Source organism: Haematobia irritans, chromosome 4, assembly GCF_050003625.1.
Source record: "Haematobia irritans isolate KBUSLIRL chromosome 4, ASM5000362v1, whole genome shotgun sequence".
NCBI lineage: Eukaryota > Metazoa > Arthropoda > Insecta > Diptera > Muscidae > Haematobia > Haematobia irritans.
Window position 1 is genome coordinate 225,411,740 of NC_134400.1, and position 20,824 is coordinate 225,432,563.

The 20,824-nt window shown below is 33.5% G+C and overlaps 2 protein-coding genes and 3 long non-coding RNA genes across 5 annotated transcripts; 2 read left to right on the top strand and 3 right to left on the bottom strand.

Annotated features, from left to right (window-relative positions):
* The first annotated feature begins 590 nt into the window (after positions 1 to 590).
* On the top strand, positions 591 to 2,860 carry Cyt-c1 (Cytochrome c1). The gene is made up of 6 exons (XM_075306459.1): positions 591 to 750; positions 1,088 to 1,135; positions 1,294 to 1,442; positions 1,542 to 1,674; positions 1,735 to 2,028; positions 2,087 to 2,860. The coding sequence occupies exons 1-6, from the start codon at positions 679 to 681 to the stop codon at positions 2,312 to 2,314; spliced, it is 924 nt and encodes a 307-aa protein (XP_075162574.1). The 5' UTR covers positions 591 to 678; the 3' UTR covers positions 2,315 to 2,860.
* A 3,546-nt stretch (positions 2,861 to 6,406) lies between these two features.
* Positions 6,407 to 11,506, bottom strand: Uev1A (Ubiquitin-conjugating enzyme variant 1A). Its single transcript, XM_075306461.1, has 4 exons — positions 11,358 to 11,506; positions 7,883 to 8,025; positions 7,324 to 7,446; positions 6,407 to 7,255 (listed from the first exon to the last, which is right to left on the bottom strand). The coding sequence occupies exons 1-4, from the start codon at positions 11,377 to 11,379 to the stop codon at positions 7,115 to 7,117; spliced, it is 429 nt and encodes a 142-aa protein (XP_075162576.1). The 5' UTR covers positions 11,380 to 11,506; the 3' UTR covers positions 6,407 to 7,114.
* A 1,235-nt stretch (positions 11,507 to 12,741) lies between these two features.
* On the bottom strand, positions 12,742 to 13,183 carry LOC142235109 (uncharacterized). Its single transcript, XR_012721800.1, has 2 exons — positions 13,006 to 13,183; positions 12,742 to 12,938 (listed from the first exon to the last, which is right to left on the bottom strand). It is a non-coding gene; the product is annotated as an uncharacterized LOC142235109 (long non-coding RNA).
* Positions 13,184 to 15,973: 2,790 nt separating this feature from the next.
* On the bottom strand, positions 15,974 to 16,497 carry LOC142236686 (uncharacterized). Its single transcript, XR_012722157.1, has 2 exons — positions 16,245 to 16,497; positions 15,974 to 16,187 (listed from the first exon to the last, which is right to left on the bottom strand). It is a non-coding gene; the product is annotated as an uncharacterized LOC142236686 (long non-coding RNA).
* An 801-nt stretch (positions 16,498 to 17,298) lies between these two features.
* On the top strand, positions 17,299 to 18,876 carry LOC142234731 (uncharacterized). The gene is made up of 3 exons (XR_012721698.1): positions 17,299 to 17,920; positions 17,985 to 18,090; positions 18,154 to 18,876. It is a non-coding gene; the product is annotated as an uncharacterized LOC142234731 (long non-coding RNA).
* Positions 18,877 to 20,824: the final 1,948 nt, after the last annotated feature.

Genomic DNA, 20,824 nt, shown 5'->3' on the forward strand with positions numbered 1-20,824 from the left:
TGTAAAATATCTGAAAAACAATCGCTTTATTCCATTTGGAAGTCTAAAATTGTTCACCAGTATATACAATTTTAAGCGAAATAACTATGTTTTCAGCACTTCATTATCGATTTTATATAAATAAATTATAGGAAGCTAGTTGCGCTTGGTGTTTCACAAAATATAAAATGGGTCTTGCACAATAGTGATGGCAAAATACTTTCATGTACATTTCATACTTTTTCATACGCTTCCCCCATCACAGTTGGTAATTGTTGCAGTGTCACTTACGAGTCTGTGGTAGCGATGAGGATGAAATGGAACATTGAAATGCTGGCAGGGGTAAACTTATAGTCTGCAAGTCGCATAAGGGCAAAACTTTATCGAACACACAACAAATAGGCGAACCTCTGTCGTAGTGTTTATACGACCGTGTAAGGTCCGCTTTAAATGGGAATTTCTAGTTTCCTTTGAAAAATTGTTTTTTGAATTTTAGGATTTTTCAAACGTTTATGTTTTGAAATAGTGTCATGCAGTTTTGTGTCTTCTCATTTAACAGATGTGGCATCTCTTTTGATTTTTAGTTTGACATATCTCTCTTGAGGTGTTTCGTGAGTGTAGTTGTGAGTTGTTCGTAATCGTCGGTCCGAATTTTCTTTCATTCCTCCAAAAAAAATTTTACCTCTGGCCAAGACGACGATGGCGGCTACGTTAGGAAGAATTTGTGGTTCCAAACTGCTTAAATCCGTGCCTGCATTAAAATTACAGCAGGTATTGCAGCATAGCGCATAAGCCTCGATTATCTAGTTAATTCTGAAATCATCGAATATAAACTTTTGTGGTCATTCTGAGAATTATGAAATGTGTTCGATTTCAAAAAATAATAATTACTTACATTTATTTTTTTATTTATATACAAAAATTAAAGTTTATGTGAAATGAAAAGTTGTTATAATATGTTTTTGCTGCTTTCAATTTTTAGCAGTTTTCTACGATTTTTCACCTTTTATTAGGGTGACATTATGTAACCCTCCATTGAGGTTTTGTTTTTATTTTAGTTAACATCGAATAGAAAAGTTCAAAGTTAAAAACTTTCATACATTTTCAGGCCAATGGTTTGTCTACTACTAAAACCTGGAGCAATGGCCAAAAGAAGGTAAGTTTATGTTCATCAAAAGAAGGGACTGACAACCAGTCACTCCGGTGTAGAATTAATTCGTACATAACCTCAAAACGTATAGTAGCAATATGTAACTAAACATTACTGAAATAGGATGCATTACAAATGTTTCATCGATCACATCTCATTAACAGCTTGTTGCTACAATCGGAGCCTTGACCGGTGGCGTTGGTGCATTGATTTATGCCTTGGAACAATCCGTTGAAGCTTCTGGCACCGAAGTTCATCCACCACAAATGCCCTGGAGTCACAAGGGTTTGATTTCATCTTTGGATCATAGCAGGTAGGTAGTGAGGACGTAATTCACTACGTTGGGTTCCGTTTTCATTACGACAATTATTGTTGATTGTGTTCCATGACAATAAACATATTTTATTTCTAGTGTCCGTCGTGGTTACGAAGTGTACAAGCAAGTTTGTTCCGCCTGTCATTCTTTGAAATATATTGCCTACCGCAATTTAGTGGGTGTAACACACACTGAAGCCGAGGCAAAGGCTGAAGCTGAGGGTATTATGGTAAGAACATCTATTTGAATTATTTATAGAAATTATAACGACTGTAATATTATTAAACAGGTTAGGGATGGTCCAGATGATTCTGGCAACTACTACGATCGCCCTGGTAAGTTGTCGGACTATTTCCCCTCACCTTACCCTAACGAAGAAGCTGCTCGTGCTGCCAACAATGGTGCTTATCCTCCAGATCTTAGCTATATTGTTTCAGCTCGTCATGGTGGAGAAGACTATATATTCTCTCTCCTTACTGGCTACTTCGATGCACCTGCTGGAGTAGTACTCCGTGAAGGACAATATTTCAATCCATACTTCCCTGGAGGTGCTATTTCAATGGCACAAGTTTTGTATAACGAGGTAAATCGTTTGTCAAAATTAAAGATACAATTTATGCCAATTTTTTCTTTATAACCAGGTTATTGAATACGAAGACGGCACCCCCGCCACACAAAGTCAATTGGCCAAGGATGTTGCTACTTTCTTGAAATGGACTTCAGAGCCCGAACATGATGTACGCAAACAATTGATTATAAAAGTCGTTGGTATTATGACCTTCTTGACTGCCATCGCATACTACATTAAGCGACACAAGTGGTCTTCTATGAAATCACGAAAGATTTTCTTCGTTCCCAAGAAAGATTAAGCCCTATTAGTTAAAAGTCACACTAAGTGCAAGTAATTAGGCTACCCTCAAAAATAACTAAAGCCATTGATAATGATAGCAAAACAAACCATCAAAAGAAAAAAATCGTAACTCAAGTTATTAGAAAATTATTAAAAATAATAAAAGAAAATCTAACCGGAAGAAAAGTGCGGATTACTTTAAATGGTAAACTAAAAAATAAATGATGGAAAAAATCGAAAACTATTTATTTATTACAAATTTATAGTTTGCGGCTAGTTCATAGATATTGGGACTATTTGCAAACCTCATAATTTCGTAAAGTCTAAACATATTGCAGACATCCTATGTCTAGTTCAAAATATGAAGATTTATATACATAATTCATGAATTGAAAAATTATAAAAACCATTACAATATTGTTCAACAATATTTACCTACATGTTGCGCCGTTAACGCTAATACTTTAATTGCTCCCCGACGAATATCATATTCAAGTGTACGTATCGTTCATTGTTATTAAATGTTAGAAAATAAATCAGCTTTTGGTTTTCTTTCCTATCCGTATTTATTCATTTGCATTATTATTTTTTTTAATGGAACTTTCGACTGTATAAAGCATGACTTGATATGGGCAAAATTGTACTATAATTTAGATTTTTCGATTCATTGAGCCAAGTTAATATCGGCATAGCGACGGAGCAATTTAAACACTATAACATTAAAATCTCTCCAAATCTCCAGAGATGTGTAACCTCAAAGTGGTTCCCCATTAAAACAATTGGCAACTTTTCCAAAGACCGACCTTTTGCGGTTACTTTCTTTAAATAGTTCGATTGAATGCAAATAATGTAATCAATCTGTGCACACTTTCTTTTTCTAGATTTCAGGATTTAACAGAAATATGTTGATTTCCATTACAATGTTTTTTAAAAAGTAATTGCGAAAATTATGTGATTTTCAACTCGAAAACCGAACATAATTCCGACTAGAGTTGTGCACGTGACACGAAATTGTCGTGAATCACGAAAAAATTCGTGAGTCACGCTAACGGCGTGAGTGCGAGTGAGCCTCATTAACAAATCAAAAGTAGTGCGTGAAATAATTTCTTCGTGAGTGTGCGTAACGAATTTCGGAAAAATACGCTCACGAAAAAAATAAAACGATTACGAGAAGGATTCATTTACAATTTTAGTGACACCTGGGATGTTAAGAGTTTAATAACGCTCTCGATTTTAATCATGTTCATGTTTTCAAACACATCCCAAAGGTAAATTAGTCATAAAATTATTCGTGAGCCACGACATTTCGTGCGTGAATACAAATTTTCTTTTCGTGAGTGTGCGGGAGTCCTACCAAGCAATATCGTGCGTAAGATTTTTTCGTCGAGAGTGTGCGTGAGTAAAATAGTACTCACGTGCACACTTCTGCCACCGACCCTTAAGTGTGACGCCTAACGAAAGCCAACTAAAATCTTATTAGATCTACACAATTACTGAAGAACAATTACACGAGTTTACACTGAAAATGTACATTTGATGAGAGGTGACTTTATGTATTTTGATCTGCTGAATTCGAAAAAAAATTATGGAACAGTTTTTGATACATCCCGTTATTTTTAGTTTTTCGCTCTTTTTTCACTAAACAAATTAGTTTAGTACTTAAATAAAAGGTATTGAGATGACGACTAATCGTGTATATTTGGATATGTGATAAGTAGTTCAAAAACTATCGATAAAAAAGGACAAATTTAAAAAAAATCAGGTTTTACAGTTACTTTTCCGCCGGAAAAGTATCAACGATATAATCGGACATTTCTAACTCAAGATATAATAGTGAAAAAAGAGCGAAAAACTAAAAATAACGAGATATCTCAAAAACTGTTCCATAAAGAATTCAGCAGATCAAACTACATAAGTCGCATCTCATCATATGTACATGAAAAAAATTATTTTGTAAACTAGTGTTATTAGAATTATCTGCTATTTTTGGTGAAGGTTTGCACGCTTAAAATTAAGAGGCTGCCCAAAACTGATTCATAACCACGCACTCCATATCATTGAGATTTTCTACACATTTTTATGTGAAAATGTTGGCCTGATTAGGAAATGTTTACGTATTAATTTATAGTAGTATGTAATTTTCCGAGAAAAATAAAAAGGTATATAGTTATGTGAGTTTATTTAGCGATCCAGGCATAGCATTGATATAGCTAGTAATTTTCATAAGTTCATATTATCGTGTGAAATGTTATAGAAAATAACCATTGTATTTTAAATGTGCATCAAGCTTGAGGCTGAACAAATTTAGGCATGTCCGTCTGTATATACCGGACCACGCAGCCTGCAATAATGTACTATTGATAGTCCCCATCGGTTCATATTTTTATATAACACATGTGTAGACAAATCCTTTGATATACCCGTGTAAAAAATGGGGGATCTGATTTGATATGTTTAGAGATGAACCAAGATATGATCAGATCCGAAATATGGCTATATTTGGTCAGATCTAAATACTATGGAATTGGATCTGATCAGATCTAAAAAATGAGACACATCTAATCAGATCTAAATTGATATAATTGTATATTATTTGATATTTTTTATCTTTCGAGGTCATTGAACAGCACCTGACCATAATTTGTATATAAAATGAGATCAATTGTTTTATTTAATACAACAAAAAGTATATGCACTAAATATTTACAAACAGAAATGAATTTTTGAATCTTCCTAGTCTCGTATTTTGACGTTTTATTTTGCCCAAACCCTGCGATATCGCCCTCTCAATTTCTCGTCTTGTTTGCGAGCCCCATCTTCGTAATTTGGCAACTCCCACTTGGCTGTGATCGGTTATTCAGCGATTGTGATTTTTTAGATTCTCTAATTCAGCCCCTGTTTCACGAATAGTTTTATTTAACCCTTGTGCACTCCTTAGGTCAATTTGACCCAACATTGATTTTAATACGTAATCTTTTTTATTGGATATTTTTTATAACTTTTATTTATCCATTACAGCGACGATATGTATGTTTTTAGAAGATAATAAAAATAAAATATTTCCATAATCCACATGTGGAAAGGAAACTTATCCAAGAAGGCACAAGAGTTAATGTTGCAAGTTCGTCCTCCTAAAAATCAGAAATACATTTTATGCGAGAACGAATGATAATGATAAATTCATACGTACATCTTCACTGGAAGAACTAAGTCTCCTTTTCAATGATTTTCACATTTTGTATTATAATTATTTTTTTTAACGCGCCAATTGCAAATATTCCAATTTCAAAAGTTTTTTTAAAGTGTTCATGATTTTTATTATATTTCGGACCGTATTTAACCCCATTTAGATAAAATTTGATATTAGATAGATATGGTTGGATTTTCCAATTTTTCACGGGTGGACCCATATACAAGTCCAAAAATTTTAATATATACCAAAGATGGCACATATTAAGATTTTATTTGTATATAATCTACCTAATATCAGTTTTTGAGTCTTTATTTGTCAGGAATTCGGCTTATTATCGTTTAGATCCTTTCCCATTTTATTTCGACTCGCAATATCACGTTTTTTAAACTCCTTCGTTCATTCTAAGAGTATACGTGCTTTTTAATTGGGCTATAAATCCGGCAAAGGTAAAGGCTTTCGCACGTATATAAGTTATCATTTAAGTTTCTGGGGACTACAATTTTTCTGGAGGGGCCTGAGGTTGGGAAATGACTTCTTGCAATCCTAATGGAATTTCTTTTTGCTCAGCTTACAATGGGTATTTTTAAATAGGTAAAATTAGAAAAACGAATTTCTTAAAATTATTTAATTTAATTAATATGGAAATATGATAACTGCATATTTGAGGTATATTCCTTTTTATGTTTGTTTTGATAGCCAAAAAACCTTTAGATATAATTTGGTCTATTAATGAAACATAATGAACCTAATATAATATTCGAATCGAATCATTATTACTTAACATGTTCGGTTTGAAATGTATTGCAATATTTGTTAAAGTTGATCAGTGTATCAGTTTTATTTTTAATATTATTTCTTTAAGAATAATAATTTATTAAATACACGCACTTCGCATGCTAAATACGTCACAAAAAGAAATTTTAGTTTTATATCTTTATTATTTTGTTATTATATGGTGCTGTGGTAGCTGGTTTGGCGCATACACAACTACGGTTAGATGACAAACATTACAAACAATACATTAGAAATAGTTTAAAGTATTTTATTAAATAAAAATAAACGATGACTTTTAAAGCAACGACCCTCTCCTATTAGAAAGAAAAAAGTAATAAAATTACTCGTTTTTTCTGATTCATCGGTTTTATCATACTAATATTTCCTTAAAACTTATAAGAGAATTGATAGCAAGCATCTCTGCAGTTATACAATTTTATGTGACTGAGGTTAATTTGTAATAGATCAATATAGCAGCAGATGTTTGTAGTTAGTTATGTTGAAAAAGAAAGAAAAATATAAACAAAAAAAAAGAAATAAACATTTTTAAGAATAACATCAGCCACATGCGCATTTCGTAATTTACAATTCAATTTATAAATAATAAAAGCAAAACTTAGTCCCAGCCCCAAACTAATAGCCTAAGCTGTTATGATAATAATTTATAAATAATTCGGACCGACTTAGTGAAGCTTCTTCACAAAGTTATACAATCTGATCATATTTTATATAAATTTTTGCTGCTGTTAATTGTGGAGCTGTAGCTGTTTTCTTCTTCATTTTCACGTTTCTAAATTTTACTGTTGTTGGTGACGTCATAGAATATGCTGCAATTATTGTTGCAAATTTCAACTAAAAGCAGCTGCCTTCTGGTGGCTGTGCCAATTTAAGATTTTCTTTGCAAGTCATAATTCGGCGTATTTCCTGCAAAAGTGATTTAATAGTATATTCACGGTTCCATCGTGACAGCATGGGCACTAATCGTTGATCAACCTTAAGGAAGAAACACCAATACTTTGTAGTAATATTTGTAAATTATCTTACAATTCATAACTACTTACCACTCCATTTTGGGTAATGCAGTTTATATTAACTTTTGTTAAAAATTTTATCGTGGGCGGTTCATCCGGATATCGCTCTCCACAATCTATCTTCAATGAGTACATCCTGTTCTCGTACGGTGTCTGTAAAAAATGGAAATTGAAAATATGATCATTTTTTAATTGATCATTTAAAATATACCCCCAGACCATAATATTGGCCCCACCAAGATTGGCCTAACTTTTTGTATTTCTTGCATTAAGGCTTTCCTTGCAGCCTTCATACTAAACTTCTACCATCCGATCCATGCAAGTTAAATTTTGAGTCGTAGGAATTAGGCAAAATAATGATTATTTTTTAAGCTAGACAATAAAATTATTATGGGAGATATACCAAGATTAAGTTCATGGTAGGGCTAGCAACGAAATTGATAAATTTTTTTGGTGGGGCGCGAAGCAAATTGGGTTGGGAAGCTCTGTACTAATTTCTTCGATACAAAAGTTTTAGGCAGAAGAACAATTGAAATGAAATATTGTTTATAAAAAAATTTTGGTTACCATAATATTTATATTTACTTACACGAGGGGGACCTATTATCATGCCGATCCAATATGTGAGAGTCATGTCATCGTCGTTTTCAAGACCCCAAGATATGGTGCCGTCGCCAACGCCTTTTTGGCCTTGGTCCAATTCCTCAAGTAAGCGGAAATTTCTTGGAACCACTATAAACGTACAATAGGAAACATATATTTTACTAAATATTTTTGCTATGAGTTTAACTTCATACTTCAATACACTTGAAGGTTCCTTTTTGCGACTTGAAGTCATTCAGTGTATGATTTAAATACATTTAAATGGGCTACTTACTATATACAGTGGGAAGCTAAACCGAGTATATGTTTAGCACTTACGAGCATGCTTTATTTGCTTAATAAACAACGTATATTGAGTCCAACTGCTACAAAATTCACTTCATTTATATTTTATTTCCTGACAAACAAAACTTTACATTCAGATAAACATATACCTATACTACTGCATTTATTAAGATAAAATACAAAGAAGCCTGCATCATCCAGTTTTGACCTTTATGCATAATATATTAAAATCAAATGTTTGTAGTAAAATCGCATTTGACGACACAAATGTGTTTTATTGGCGCAAACCCCTGATCGATTGTATTGCATCTCTGGTTTAATATTGAAAAAGGTAAAAGAATTATAACTACTTATTTATAGAGTCCCGGCTCACTAAAGTGATCGGTCTTTTCAGATCCGCTCCTAAAAAGGAACTAGTTCCATCATTTAGTTCCATAGTTCCTTTTGGATCCGGATAAGGAAAGTGCTTAAAGAATAATATATATTTGACATTTTCGTTTAGCCCCGCAAGAAAATAAAGCGCATGAACACTAAATTTAAGTAAAACATAAAAAAAAGTTCACAAGAATTTAATAAAATTTCTTGAACATTATTTTGTATAATAAAGATTTTGGGACTAAAATTAGATAATGTTATGATTCTGTAGAAAATTTTTCAGAGATCAATACTAATACAAAGATCTACATTTATTTAGAAATATCGTGTTTAATTTTTTTCATAGAGAAAATCAAAAGTTACTATATAAAAAATTATTTTGCCGACTTTAGACCTTCCGTTTATGATATGTTTCTATTGCGTAAAATATTCTTCCGCATTGTACAGGTTTGGCTGATTTACATAATTTTTGTAAAGCATGTTGGTATTAATATTTAGGCTGGAACAGTTTCGATATCTTCATTAAGGATCTGACAACTTCAATTTAAGTGAGAGCTGTTGTCATAAAGAGCGGAAGAAATGGAAAAAGTACACAACGAAATGAATATAAGGAACTGAGGAGCTGAAAGAGTAAAGGTATGGATCCAGTTCATTTAGTTCCAGCTACGGAATAGTTCCAAAGAGCTAGTTCGCTCCGGAACTACCCAACTCTACTTGTTTATACGACTATGTAACGCCTGAAAAGATGATGAAATAAAAGAGCATTCGTTGTTGAGATACAAAGAAGATAATAGCCCATAGTCCTTTGTTTCTGATTACGATTTTAAATCGTATTGAGATACTTTCTACTAAGTTTATTTCATCGGATGGAAAGCGGTTTATTTTGTTTCATCTGCATTCGGGTTTTCCCCCACTGTATATAGATAAGTAGTTTAGCTTATAATAGAAATGTACTTAAAAATATATCAAATAATATATATAAAAGAAAAAAATATGTGAAATAGATAATAGGAAAGAAACTCAGAACATTTTTTCATTTATTGATTGTTTCGTTCCAAAGAAAACGGCAACGAATAAAAAAATAATTCCATTACCCTTTACTTTTTCATACCATGCTTTCAACCAATTCTTGTCTAATTTTTGTTGGTATATTCTGCAACTCAGCTGTATTGGTTCCCACAGTTCTTTGTAGTTTTATGGATGAATATCAACACGATTTATCATTAATTTTCAAACGCGGTGAGGTCGGAACTTTAGGTCGATGAACAAAAGCAGGCGTGAGATGTTTTGCTTTTTTCTTTGTTTTAAAGTGGCTTTTGTTTTTCTACATATATTTCTGATTAAAAACCTGGATATTAACGTCAAAAAAGCATACTATTGGAGCCGAATAAGTGGAATCGGAGTTCTTCTGCTTCACATGCGTACTTTAAGTTCCAACTTTTTCAAAGCAGAAAACAACAAGTCAAGAATTAAGCGGGGTTTTCAATGGGACCACTACGACCATGCTTTCAGGACTATATATTCTTCGTAAAATTTTGCATAATCAAATCGCAATAGCCTCACTAATTCTACTTCTGAGCTTTTGCATCGAAGCTGGACTGGTGGCATAAAGCTCGTTTCACGTGAACCCAACCGGCGTATTTTAAATTGTGTATGATCTCAGCGACTCTACGCCAATCTCTCTTGTTGGTTGACAATGGCTTCTTAGGTTAGGTATTGAGGCAAACAGATAGATATTCCAGGCTCACTTAGACTATTCAGTACATTGTAATACCACAGCGGTGAACTCTTATCTCCGAGTGCTGCCCGATTCTTTATTTAGCTCAATGACAAGGACCTCCATTTTATAGCAGAGTCCGAACGGTGTTCCACATTGCGGCGAAACCGCTTAGAGAAGCTTTGAAACAGTCAGAAATGCCACCAGCATAATCCACCGCTGAACAGCTTTTTGGTGTTCGGTCGAATGTGTTTTTTTTTTTTATATCCCCGGGTTTCAAAGAAATTAAGTTTCTTGACACCCAAATATTCTGCCTGAAAACTAGCTTCCTTCCTTCATATTTTTTAAACTCTGAATAAAGTACCCACATTATTACTGGATATTATGTAAAAAAATTCGCAACACTATCAGTTGTTTAGATTCAAGACAGGAAGTGATCTGACATTTTATCTTGAATCGATTTGTGACCGTTTAATCCTATGGAACATTTACATTTGTAAATAGTGCCAGAGCTACGGTTAAGCTGCAAATGCCGGCGAGATTTCTACAAAAGGGATGCTCTATCGCAGCGATGTTCTGTATAGACAATACTGTATCCTAAAATAGCCCTATTACTAAAATGCTCTACATGTTTAGCCACGCTGGGCACATATTTGCCCAAAATACTTTTCCATTTTCGGTAACACGGGATTATCGGAGCCAAGTTTAGGGCGGGTCTAAAATTTCTATTCAATAGTTAATTTAATTAAATGATAAAACATCAAAAATGTTGTAAGTAGTAACATTGATCAGATATCATTAGGAATTTTTCATTTGCAGATTTTTTTCATATTCGTCGAATACCGAATATGAAATAGAAACATTCAATTTCTCGGTAATTCTAAGCAACACAAATTTCCAATTTCCGACATATAAAAGGATGCATTATTCACCGAATATACATCATTTTTTTCCATGCAAGATTCATCTTTTTAAGCACATAACATTATTATAATAATTGCTTATAGTAAACATGATTTATATTCCGATTCAAACAATGCTTAACCTTATTATTTCCTTCAAAAAACAGAAAATAATTTCTTACCTACACCGGATTGATTCGCCATTTTTCACTTTACACACACATTCACATTCGTCTCGGTCGATGAATTTGCTATAGCTATCAAAGCCGTCGCAAAGTATAATTTGACGCAGCTAACTGAAAATAATGTCAAAATGTGTAAGGATGTTCTCATAGAAAGATAAGATAGATGATTTTATTTGTTCAAATTGCACAGTCCAGATTATAAGTTATTCCGAACTAGAGTTGGGCGATCCCGGCTCACTAAAGTGATCGGTCTTTTCACATCCGCTCCTAAAAAGGAACTAGTTCCATAGTTCCTTTTGGATCCGGATAAGGAAAGTGCTTAAAGAATAGTATATATTTGACATTTTCTTTTAGCTCCGCAAGAAAATAATGCGCACCCTGCCAGCATTTCAACGTTCCATTTCATCCTCATCGCTATCACAGACTCGTAAGTGACACTGCAACTATCGCCAACTGTGATGGGTAAATATATCAAAAAGTACAAAATGTACATGGAAGTATTTTGCCATCATTATTGTTACAAGAGCCATTTTATATTTTGTGAAACACCATGCACAACTAGCTTCTTATAATTTATTTAAATAAAAATGACAATGAAGTGCTAAAAACATAGTTATTTCGCTTAAAATTGTGAAAGGTATATTGGTGAACAATTTTTGACTTTCCAAATGGAATAAAGTGATAATTTTTCAAATATTTTTCCAGACACGTTGCCTCCATTGGGAATAAAAGCACTGGCTGATAGACGCTACAACATCCCTGCCAGCATTTCAATATTCCATTTCATCCTCATCGCTACCATAGACTCGTAAGTGACACTGCAACAATCGCCAACTGTGATAGTATTTTGCCATCACTATTCACATGAAAGTATTTTGCCATCACTATTGTTACAAGAGCCATTTTATATTTTGTGAAACACCAAGCGCAACTGGCTTATTATAATTTATTTCAATGAAAACGAAAATAAAGTGCTGAAAACATAGTTATTACGCTTAAAATTGTGAAAAGTATGTTGGTGAACAATTTTTGACATTCTAAATGGAATAAAGTGTTAGTTTTTCAAATATTTTTCCAGACACGCTGCCTCCATTGGGAATAAAAGTACTGGCTGATAGACCCCTGCCAACATTTTTTGAATTTGGGGGCGCTTCTGAGAATCCCCAGTACGTCGAAAACAATCATATACGATATCAAAAACTCGTCGGAAAAGCGCCGTCACTATTGAGAAGTTGTACCACGCCAAGTTACTACAAAAAGGTTTCGCATGAGTGCAATTATTAGGTGCCTTTATAGATCAATTTAGAACGACGCCAATAAGAGACCCTCCAAACAATCAGAAAAAGCACATTTTAAGATAGTGGTAAAAGAATCATTGTGGTCGAGTAAAACACGTTTGTTTAGATATTTATTAATTTGATTAATCATTTACAAATTCTTAAAAATATAACATTTATACCACTATCACATCACATTTAACATAATTTTTTGCATTAATGATGATGTAGAGTTACAAGTAGCGAGTTACATGTTGCAGCGTCTATCAGCCAGTGTTTTTATTCGATGGAGGCAGCGTGTCTGTAAAATATTTGAAAAACAATCACTTTATTCCATTTGGAAAATCAAAAATTGTTCACCAATATACCTTTCACAATTTTAAGCGTAAAATCTATGTTTTCAGAACTTTATTTTCGTTTTTATTTAAATAAAATATAACAAGCTGGTTGCGCTTGGCGTTTCACAAAAAATAAAATGGCTTTTGTAAAAGTAGTGATGTGTCATGTGCGCACACTAGTTTGATTGGTAATACTATGGAGGCCAGCGCCATCTACCGGTTGCATGAGGAAATAGGCAGAGGGAGAGAGGATAGATGACAGTATAAATTCTCTGTGCAGTTATGACAGGCAGATGATTGGTTTCAATGGTGTTGTGGAAATTGGGAAGAAAAATGGCTGGGAAAGCTTGGGATGATGGCGAATGGAGCGTCAATAATGGAGGTTTTGATGATTGAAGCGTCAGATGATTCTGGTTTTGGACGCGAGCGAGTGAGGTTGATGGTTGAAGAAAGTGCGGTTATTGTTTTTTTGAAGTTGTGAAAGTTTGCCTAATGTTCCCAAAAGTCGTTTAAATAAAAACACAACAGGACAATCGAAACAAATATAAACAAATGTTTATCTTTTTTATTGGCAAATGAAACTGTTTATTGTGCTAAATATTGGCAAGATTCGATGCTACTGTGAAATAGACCTAATGCTAAACTTATACATTGAAAAAGAAAAGTTAAAATAGACTTAAAACTAAACTTAAAAGCTAAAAGAAAAGCACAATACAATTTAAAAATTAAAAGAAAAGTGAACAAACTTAAAAGCTAATCTTAAATGCTAAATTATGAGTAACCTGTAACGAAAGGAAACAAGAAGAAGGAGAACTTTAATAAAAGGAAAAGGCAAATAGACTATAGTAAAAAGAAATAAATTGTAAAATATAAAAAAAGACAACCTGAAAAAAAAGAAAGAAAGACTTTTTAAATAAAAAGGAAAACCATCAATCTAAACCATTGCTATACTCACCGAACGTCCACATCCATTCGACACTACATTTGCGGCCCCAAGCATTCCCGGCAGACAGGATTCCTATGACCCTGATGACCCATTTCCATCCATTGCTAGGTGTTGGTATCAATTCATCGTTGTCATCATCTTCAGTTGGGTGTAATTGCGTTGCGCTGGTCATCCTACAGCGCCCAGGTATCGTGCTACTTTCGTTTTCGTAGTCTTACAATACTTGGACAATACTTGGACGTTGACGGACGGACAGACTGAGACTTTTTCGCTTCTGTAAATAAAAATAGTTTAAATATTAATAAGTGTAGTGGCACTTTTTCACTAGTTTGCTGTAGGGTATTAAGGGGATAGTCATTAACATTTGGGTTTTGTAAATAGTGTCAGATTTGGACAATAGTGTTAGGCTGAGCTCACCCTGGGACTCTATTTTAAACTGCGTGGACAAAGAGAGTGTGTCCCCCATATATATGTCTAATGTGTTCCCCATAAGACTCTAGGCCGGACAGTGATTCCTTGTAAACAAAAACTACATCTGAAAAGAAGAAAAATACAAATTTTTATTGACAGAAAATTACTTGACGTTACACTATACTTACTTTACCTTGACGGACGGACGGAAAAGACAGGAAACGAAAAGGAGGAATACGGTTTCATCATTTTTTTCTGGAATATAAAAAAAAAACAATAATTAGTAATAGATTTTTTATATATTTTGTTTTTGGATTTTGTTTTAATTTGAATATTGTTAGAATTAGTTTAAATAAAACCACAAGCTTTTATAACGTCATGAATTGAAATATTGGCTTTTGGAAATTAATTTAAAGATGGAGGAATAGTAGGTTTTAAAAGGAAAAGGTAAAAGGTGATTTGAAGAACAGGTGAGTAACATTTGGGGTGTCCCGAGTTGATGGGCCAAGGGGACACCATGGTTGGGGAGGGTCAGGCCATGGCATGCCTTGGAAATCCGGCATGCCAGCAAGCCAATATGGGTGGTAAGTTGGGTGGATGTTAATTTTTGTGATACGTACTTGTTGGTCTTTGTGCTGTCCTCCAAAGCTGGTTGAATGTTTTATTTTTTTTGTCAGCTGCCAGAGGACTGAGTTGCCAATGAACCGCGCCCCATAGACTGAGCCAAAAGCCGGCAACACCGATCAGCAACCAGCGTACGGCAACTCGGTTCCTCCCTCCAGATGGCAGTAGCCTCCGGGCTGTGACAGATGGCAAAATACATGTATGAAGTACATTTTGTACTTTATGATATGCTGCCCCCCATCACAGTAGGATGGTTGTAGTGACATTTACGAGTCTGTGGTAGCGATGAAGATGAAATGGAACTTTGAAATGCTGGCAGGGACGCTACAACATATAACTTACAACTTGTAACTCAACATCAATCTCTTATTAATGCATAAAAATGTGTTAAATGTGATGTGATAGCCATATAAATGTTATATTTATGAGAATTTATAAATGTTTCATAAAATTAATAAACATCTAAACAATCGTGTTTTACTTGACCACAATGATTCTTTTACAACTATCTTAAAATGCACTTTGTCTGATTGTTTGAAGGGGCTCTTATTGGCGTCCTTCTAAATGTATCCAGAAGGGCTCCTAATAATTGCACTCATGCGATACTTTTTTGTAGTAACTTGGCGTGGTACAACTTCTCAATAGTGACGGCGCTTTTCCGAGGAGTTTTGGATATCGTATACGACTGTTTTCGACGTAGTGGGGATTCTCTGAAGTGCCCCCAAATTCAAAAAATGTTGGCAGGGATGTAACTTGCAACTTCCCTGCCAACATTTTTTGAATTTGGGGACTCTTTTGAGAATCCCCACTACGTCGAAAACAATCATATACGACATCAAAAACTCGTCGGAAAAGCGCCGTCACTATTGAGAAGTTGTACCACGCCAAGTTACTACAAAAATGTTTCGCATGAGTGCAATTATTCGGTGCCTTTATAGATCAATTTAGAACGACGCCAATAAGGGACCCTCCAAACAATCAGAAAAAGTGCATTTTAAGATAGTTGTAAAAGAATCATTGTGGTCGAGTAAAACACGTTTGTTTAGATATTTATTAATTTGATTAAACATTTACAAATTCTTAAAAATATAACATTTATACCACTATCACATTACATTTAACATAATTTTTCGCATTAATGATGATGTTGAGTTACAAGTAGCGAGTTACATGTTGCTGCGTCTATCAACCAGTGTTTTTATTCCATGGAGGCAGCGTGTCTGTAAAATATCTGAAAAACAATCACTTTATTCCATTTGGAAAATTACCAAATTGTTCACCAATATACCTTTCACAATTTTAAGCGTATAATCTATGTTTTCAGAACTTTATTTTCGTTTTTATTTAATTAAAATATAACAAGCTGGTTGCGCTTGGCGTTTCACAAATTACTTGCATGTACTTTTTGATGTACCTTTTCATGATGGTTGAAGTGACATTTACGAGTCTGTGGTAACGATGAGGTTGAAATGGAACTTTGAAATGCTGGCAGGGTTGTAACTCAACATCAATCTTTTATTAATGCATAAAAATATGTTAAATGTGATGTGATAGTCGTATAAATGTTATATTTACGAGAATTTATAAACGTTTAATAAAATTAATAATCATCTAAACAATCGTGTTTTACTTGACCACAATGATTCTTTTACAACTATCTTAAAATGCACTTTTTCTGATTGTTTGAAGGGGCTCTTATTGGCGTCGTTCTAAATTTATTAAAAAAGGCACCTAATAATTACACTCATGCGATACTTTTTTGTAGTAACTTGGCGTAGTACAACCTCTCAATAGTGACGGCGCTTTTCCGAGGAGTTTTGGATATCGTATACGCCTGTTTTCGACGTAGTGGGGATTCTCAGAAGCGCCCCCAAATTCAAAAAATGTTGGCAGGGCATGAACACTAAATTTAAGTAAAACATAAAAGTTCAGAAGAATTTAATCAAATTTCTTGAAAATTAATTTGTATAATAAAGATTTTGGGACTAAAATTAGATAATGTTAAAATTCTGTAGAAAATTTTTCAGAGATCAATACTAATACAAAGATCTACATTTATTTAGAAATATCGTGTTTAAATTTTTTCATAGAGAAAATCAAAAGTTACTATATAAAAAATTATTTTGCCGACTTTAGACCAAAAGAGTTGACCTTCCGTTTATGATATGTTTCTATTGCGTAAAATATTCTTCCGCATTGTACAGGTTTGGCTGATTTACATAATTTTTGTAAAGCATGTTGGTATTAATATTTAGGCTGGAACAGTTTCGATATCTTCATTAAGGATCTGACAACTTCAATTTAAGTGAGAGCAGAGAGAATTAAAATACAAGAGGACGAAAAGCGCTCTTCTACAAAAACAACAAATGTCAACCGTATAGATGTCGCACAATGCCTGCAGCTTTGGTATTACCGACGTTGCGGTCGAAGCGCTGTTTTGATAAATTCTTTATAAAGGCATTGGCAGTTATAATTTCAAATTGTCTGCCAAAAAATTTAATAGAATGAAAAGTTTTATATAAAAGAACATTTGTAATTACAAAGTATTTTCCTTACGTTTCGTAAAGCCGGCAGAGAACTGAACCGGGTGACGCCGACGCAAACTGAATGATATTTGAGAGAAGCGCCGACAAAAACTGCATCCCAACAAACACAGGATGAGCGTTTTTCAGTTTGATGGTAAATATAATTTTCAACATAAATTCAACTTGACTTGAAATAGCTCATCTTCAATACATCTTCAAATTGTTTGCGAATTACTTCCAATTTGCCAAAATGTTGACGAAATCTTTGAAAAGATTTTGAAGATAATATGAGAAAACTTTGACAAAACACTACCCTAAAATGCAACGAAAAAACCATGTGGTTTTTAATACTTCTTTGTGCGACGAAGTTCGTGGTCAATTGGAAGATATAAAAAATAGGAAAATTTTAGGCAAATAACCAAATAGTTTATAAAAATAGGTAAGTGAAAATACTAAATGAAATAAAACTTTAAGAAAGTCACTAAATGTATATCTGTTTGCAGAAAACTAGAATTATGGATTCTACGTTTTCGAAAACATTAAAAAGCTGACCGATGAAAAAATGGTGGACAATTAATTGGAACTGCTTCCAATAGTTTATAATAATTGGTACGTCAATATGGAAACTTAAATAAACACTTTAGAGAAGTCACTAAATTTAAATCTCTGCAGAAAACTAAAATCTTTGGATGCTACATTCTTGCAAACATTAAGAAGCTGACCGATGAAAAATGAATGGCTTATCGACAAGAAAAAGTTCCCCGAAACATTTCAAAGTGCAACCAATTAAAATTGTTAAAAACTTGATATTATCCAATTTCATCATCCTCTGGATGAAAATGTACATCACATCGTCAGTTTAATTTACATCCTATTATTAGTTTTAAATGGATATTATGTGAATTCCTTTTGCTGGAAATCGATTCTAACACGCGGTCCAGCACGTTCTAATTTAAAATTGCCCGCATATTAATAAAATGTAACCCTCCGTCATACACATGTTTCGATAGTCACATTCGTAACACATGAGGCCTGGCCAGACCCACTATGTATTTTAATGTATTTATATGGAAAATATGCGATAGGTAATAAAATTTTAGGAGGGTACCTGAAGTTTCAAGTCTCTAGCTATATTATAAATGTATTTTAATTACAATTAGAATTGAAAAAGGTCTGTCCGAGGGTTAATGCTGTTTTATGACACCAACAGGAAGGAAATCGAATTATCAATGTAAAAGTGTTTACAAAAAATGTTTAAGCTATTTAAAGTTTTGTTGTTTTATTCTTATTTGTTAAGATGTTTAATAAGGTTATTATTTTTTAATTGGTATGGTAGTGTAGTGTATTATTATATATTTTATTTTGACTTTAATAAATTATACAAAATTCATAGAATTTTGGCTTTGACTTTCAATTTGAATTGGGGATATCATTCATACAAATTTTGGTTGAAAAGTATTTGCAACGATGTTAATTTTTAATTTGACTCGCATCGAAAATTGTAAGTAAAGGTGGGTACTATGTTTGTTGGCACGAAAAAAAATTCACTTAACCATTCTTTCGCGTTGAAAAATGAGAGTGTTGACAATACATTTCGAACGAAGAAAACAGCTATTTTGGAGCTATTCCGCGTTTATTTCTCCGCAATTTAATTGACAACATCGCCAAATGTCATACTATTTTTACTTATACATACGCAGCAGCTGATTGTTTACATACACGCATTCATGATAATTGTTTTGAAAAGTGTTTTTCTACCAGTTTTTGGATTGTTTTGCAAAAAAATCTCATACAGCACTGGACACTAATAATTGTTAAGAATAAAGCTCCAGCCGCTCTACTCCTGGTGTCTTACCACATTCTGCAACAGCTTTTACAACATGTGGTACATTGTCTTCTTCAGCTTTTCCAAATGGATACCGTCAAATTGTAACGCACATCAAAAAAACATATAATTCCGGTGTTATGCAATCTTTTACATCATCCGCAGCAATGGGTTCATAATTCGTTCAGCAACAAACTTAATTCGTTGGTGTCCACAATATCTACATAATCGCATTGCATTAACAGTGGACAAGAGTGTACTTATGCACATGCTGTTGCCGCCTCACTAGCAATTTCAACTCCAGTGGTCACCACCACAGTTCCCACAAAGGATAATAACGCCATTTCATTTGCCAATGTTGTTACATCGTGGGGAACAACCAACTTAAGCCCATAACTCAAGTTCAAGGGTAGTTCCTAAGCCAAAGTCACTGTTCCCGGCTTATATTTCGTCACAAAGGGATGTTAGTGTTCTATACCAGATTCTTCGTTGACTGAAATTAATACATTGAGAAGCAATTGGCTGGTTTACTGAAGGATGTTATACTCTCCCAATGTATAAGTTCCAATAACTATTTCAGTCACGTTATGAAATTCAACCAGTGTTTTGAATTGATAAAATGCAAGAATGCCGCTATCGTTTCATTCCAGTATATCGCAATCATTTTGGACAAATGATGAATACAAGAAAATTATTGTGCTATTTAAATAAAAATTATTTAATTATTTGCTATAAACATTTATTTTGGATATAACTTTGTTCAGAAAAATTTACTAATTTTATATTAAAAAGTATAAAACGTATAAGACCACCCAATTACCTATACCCCGGTATATAAAAATAAGACAAGTTCGATTATAATTTTATTATGATTTTTTATTAATTTGTACATTTATACACTAATTAAAGACCCTAGAACACAATGTTTTCTTTTCTGGATTATCAGCTTTCTTTCATTAATATTGTTATATTTAAAAATTTTTAATTATCATTTCTCATGTTGTTTCCATTAAAAATTAAAATTGCATTAACATTTCTTTTGTTCAGTTCTCATTCATTTACGCCTCTTACACACAAAAAACGAGCTCGCTTAACAAATAGAAAAGGGAGCAATTACGAGGAGCGGTAAAATAATAAAAAAAAAAAATACAATTCATTTCTTTGTAAAAAATGGGTGTTGAATGTAGAAGCACTGAGTTTACAGAGATAAGACGAAATCGTTTTTAAGCATATTTTAAAAAAGAAATCTTCATCGATTACATCTGCAGTATTATGACAATTAACTTCTTCTACTTCTTCGTGTTCTGTGCAAACATTATGTTGCATAACATTAGTCAATTCTAAATTAGCAGGGGATGATGATAAATGGTGGCCTGGTTGTATCTCTACAATATGACGCTGATGGAATGCTATTGTTGCTGATGGCTGAAGCGATGATGGTACTGTTGTAATAGGCGGAGTTTCCAACGGGCATCGGTCGCCGATTGGAAACTCCTAGAAGACATTCCTTAGGGGTAA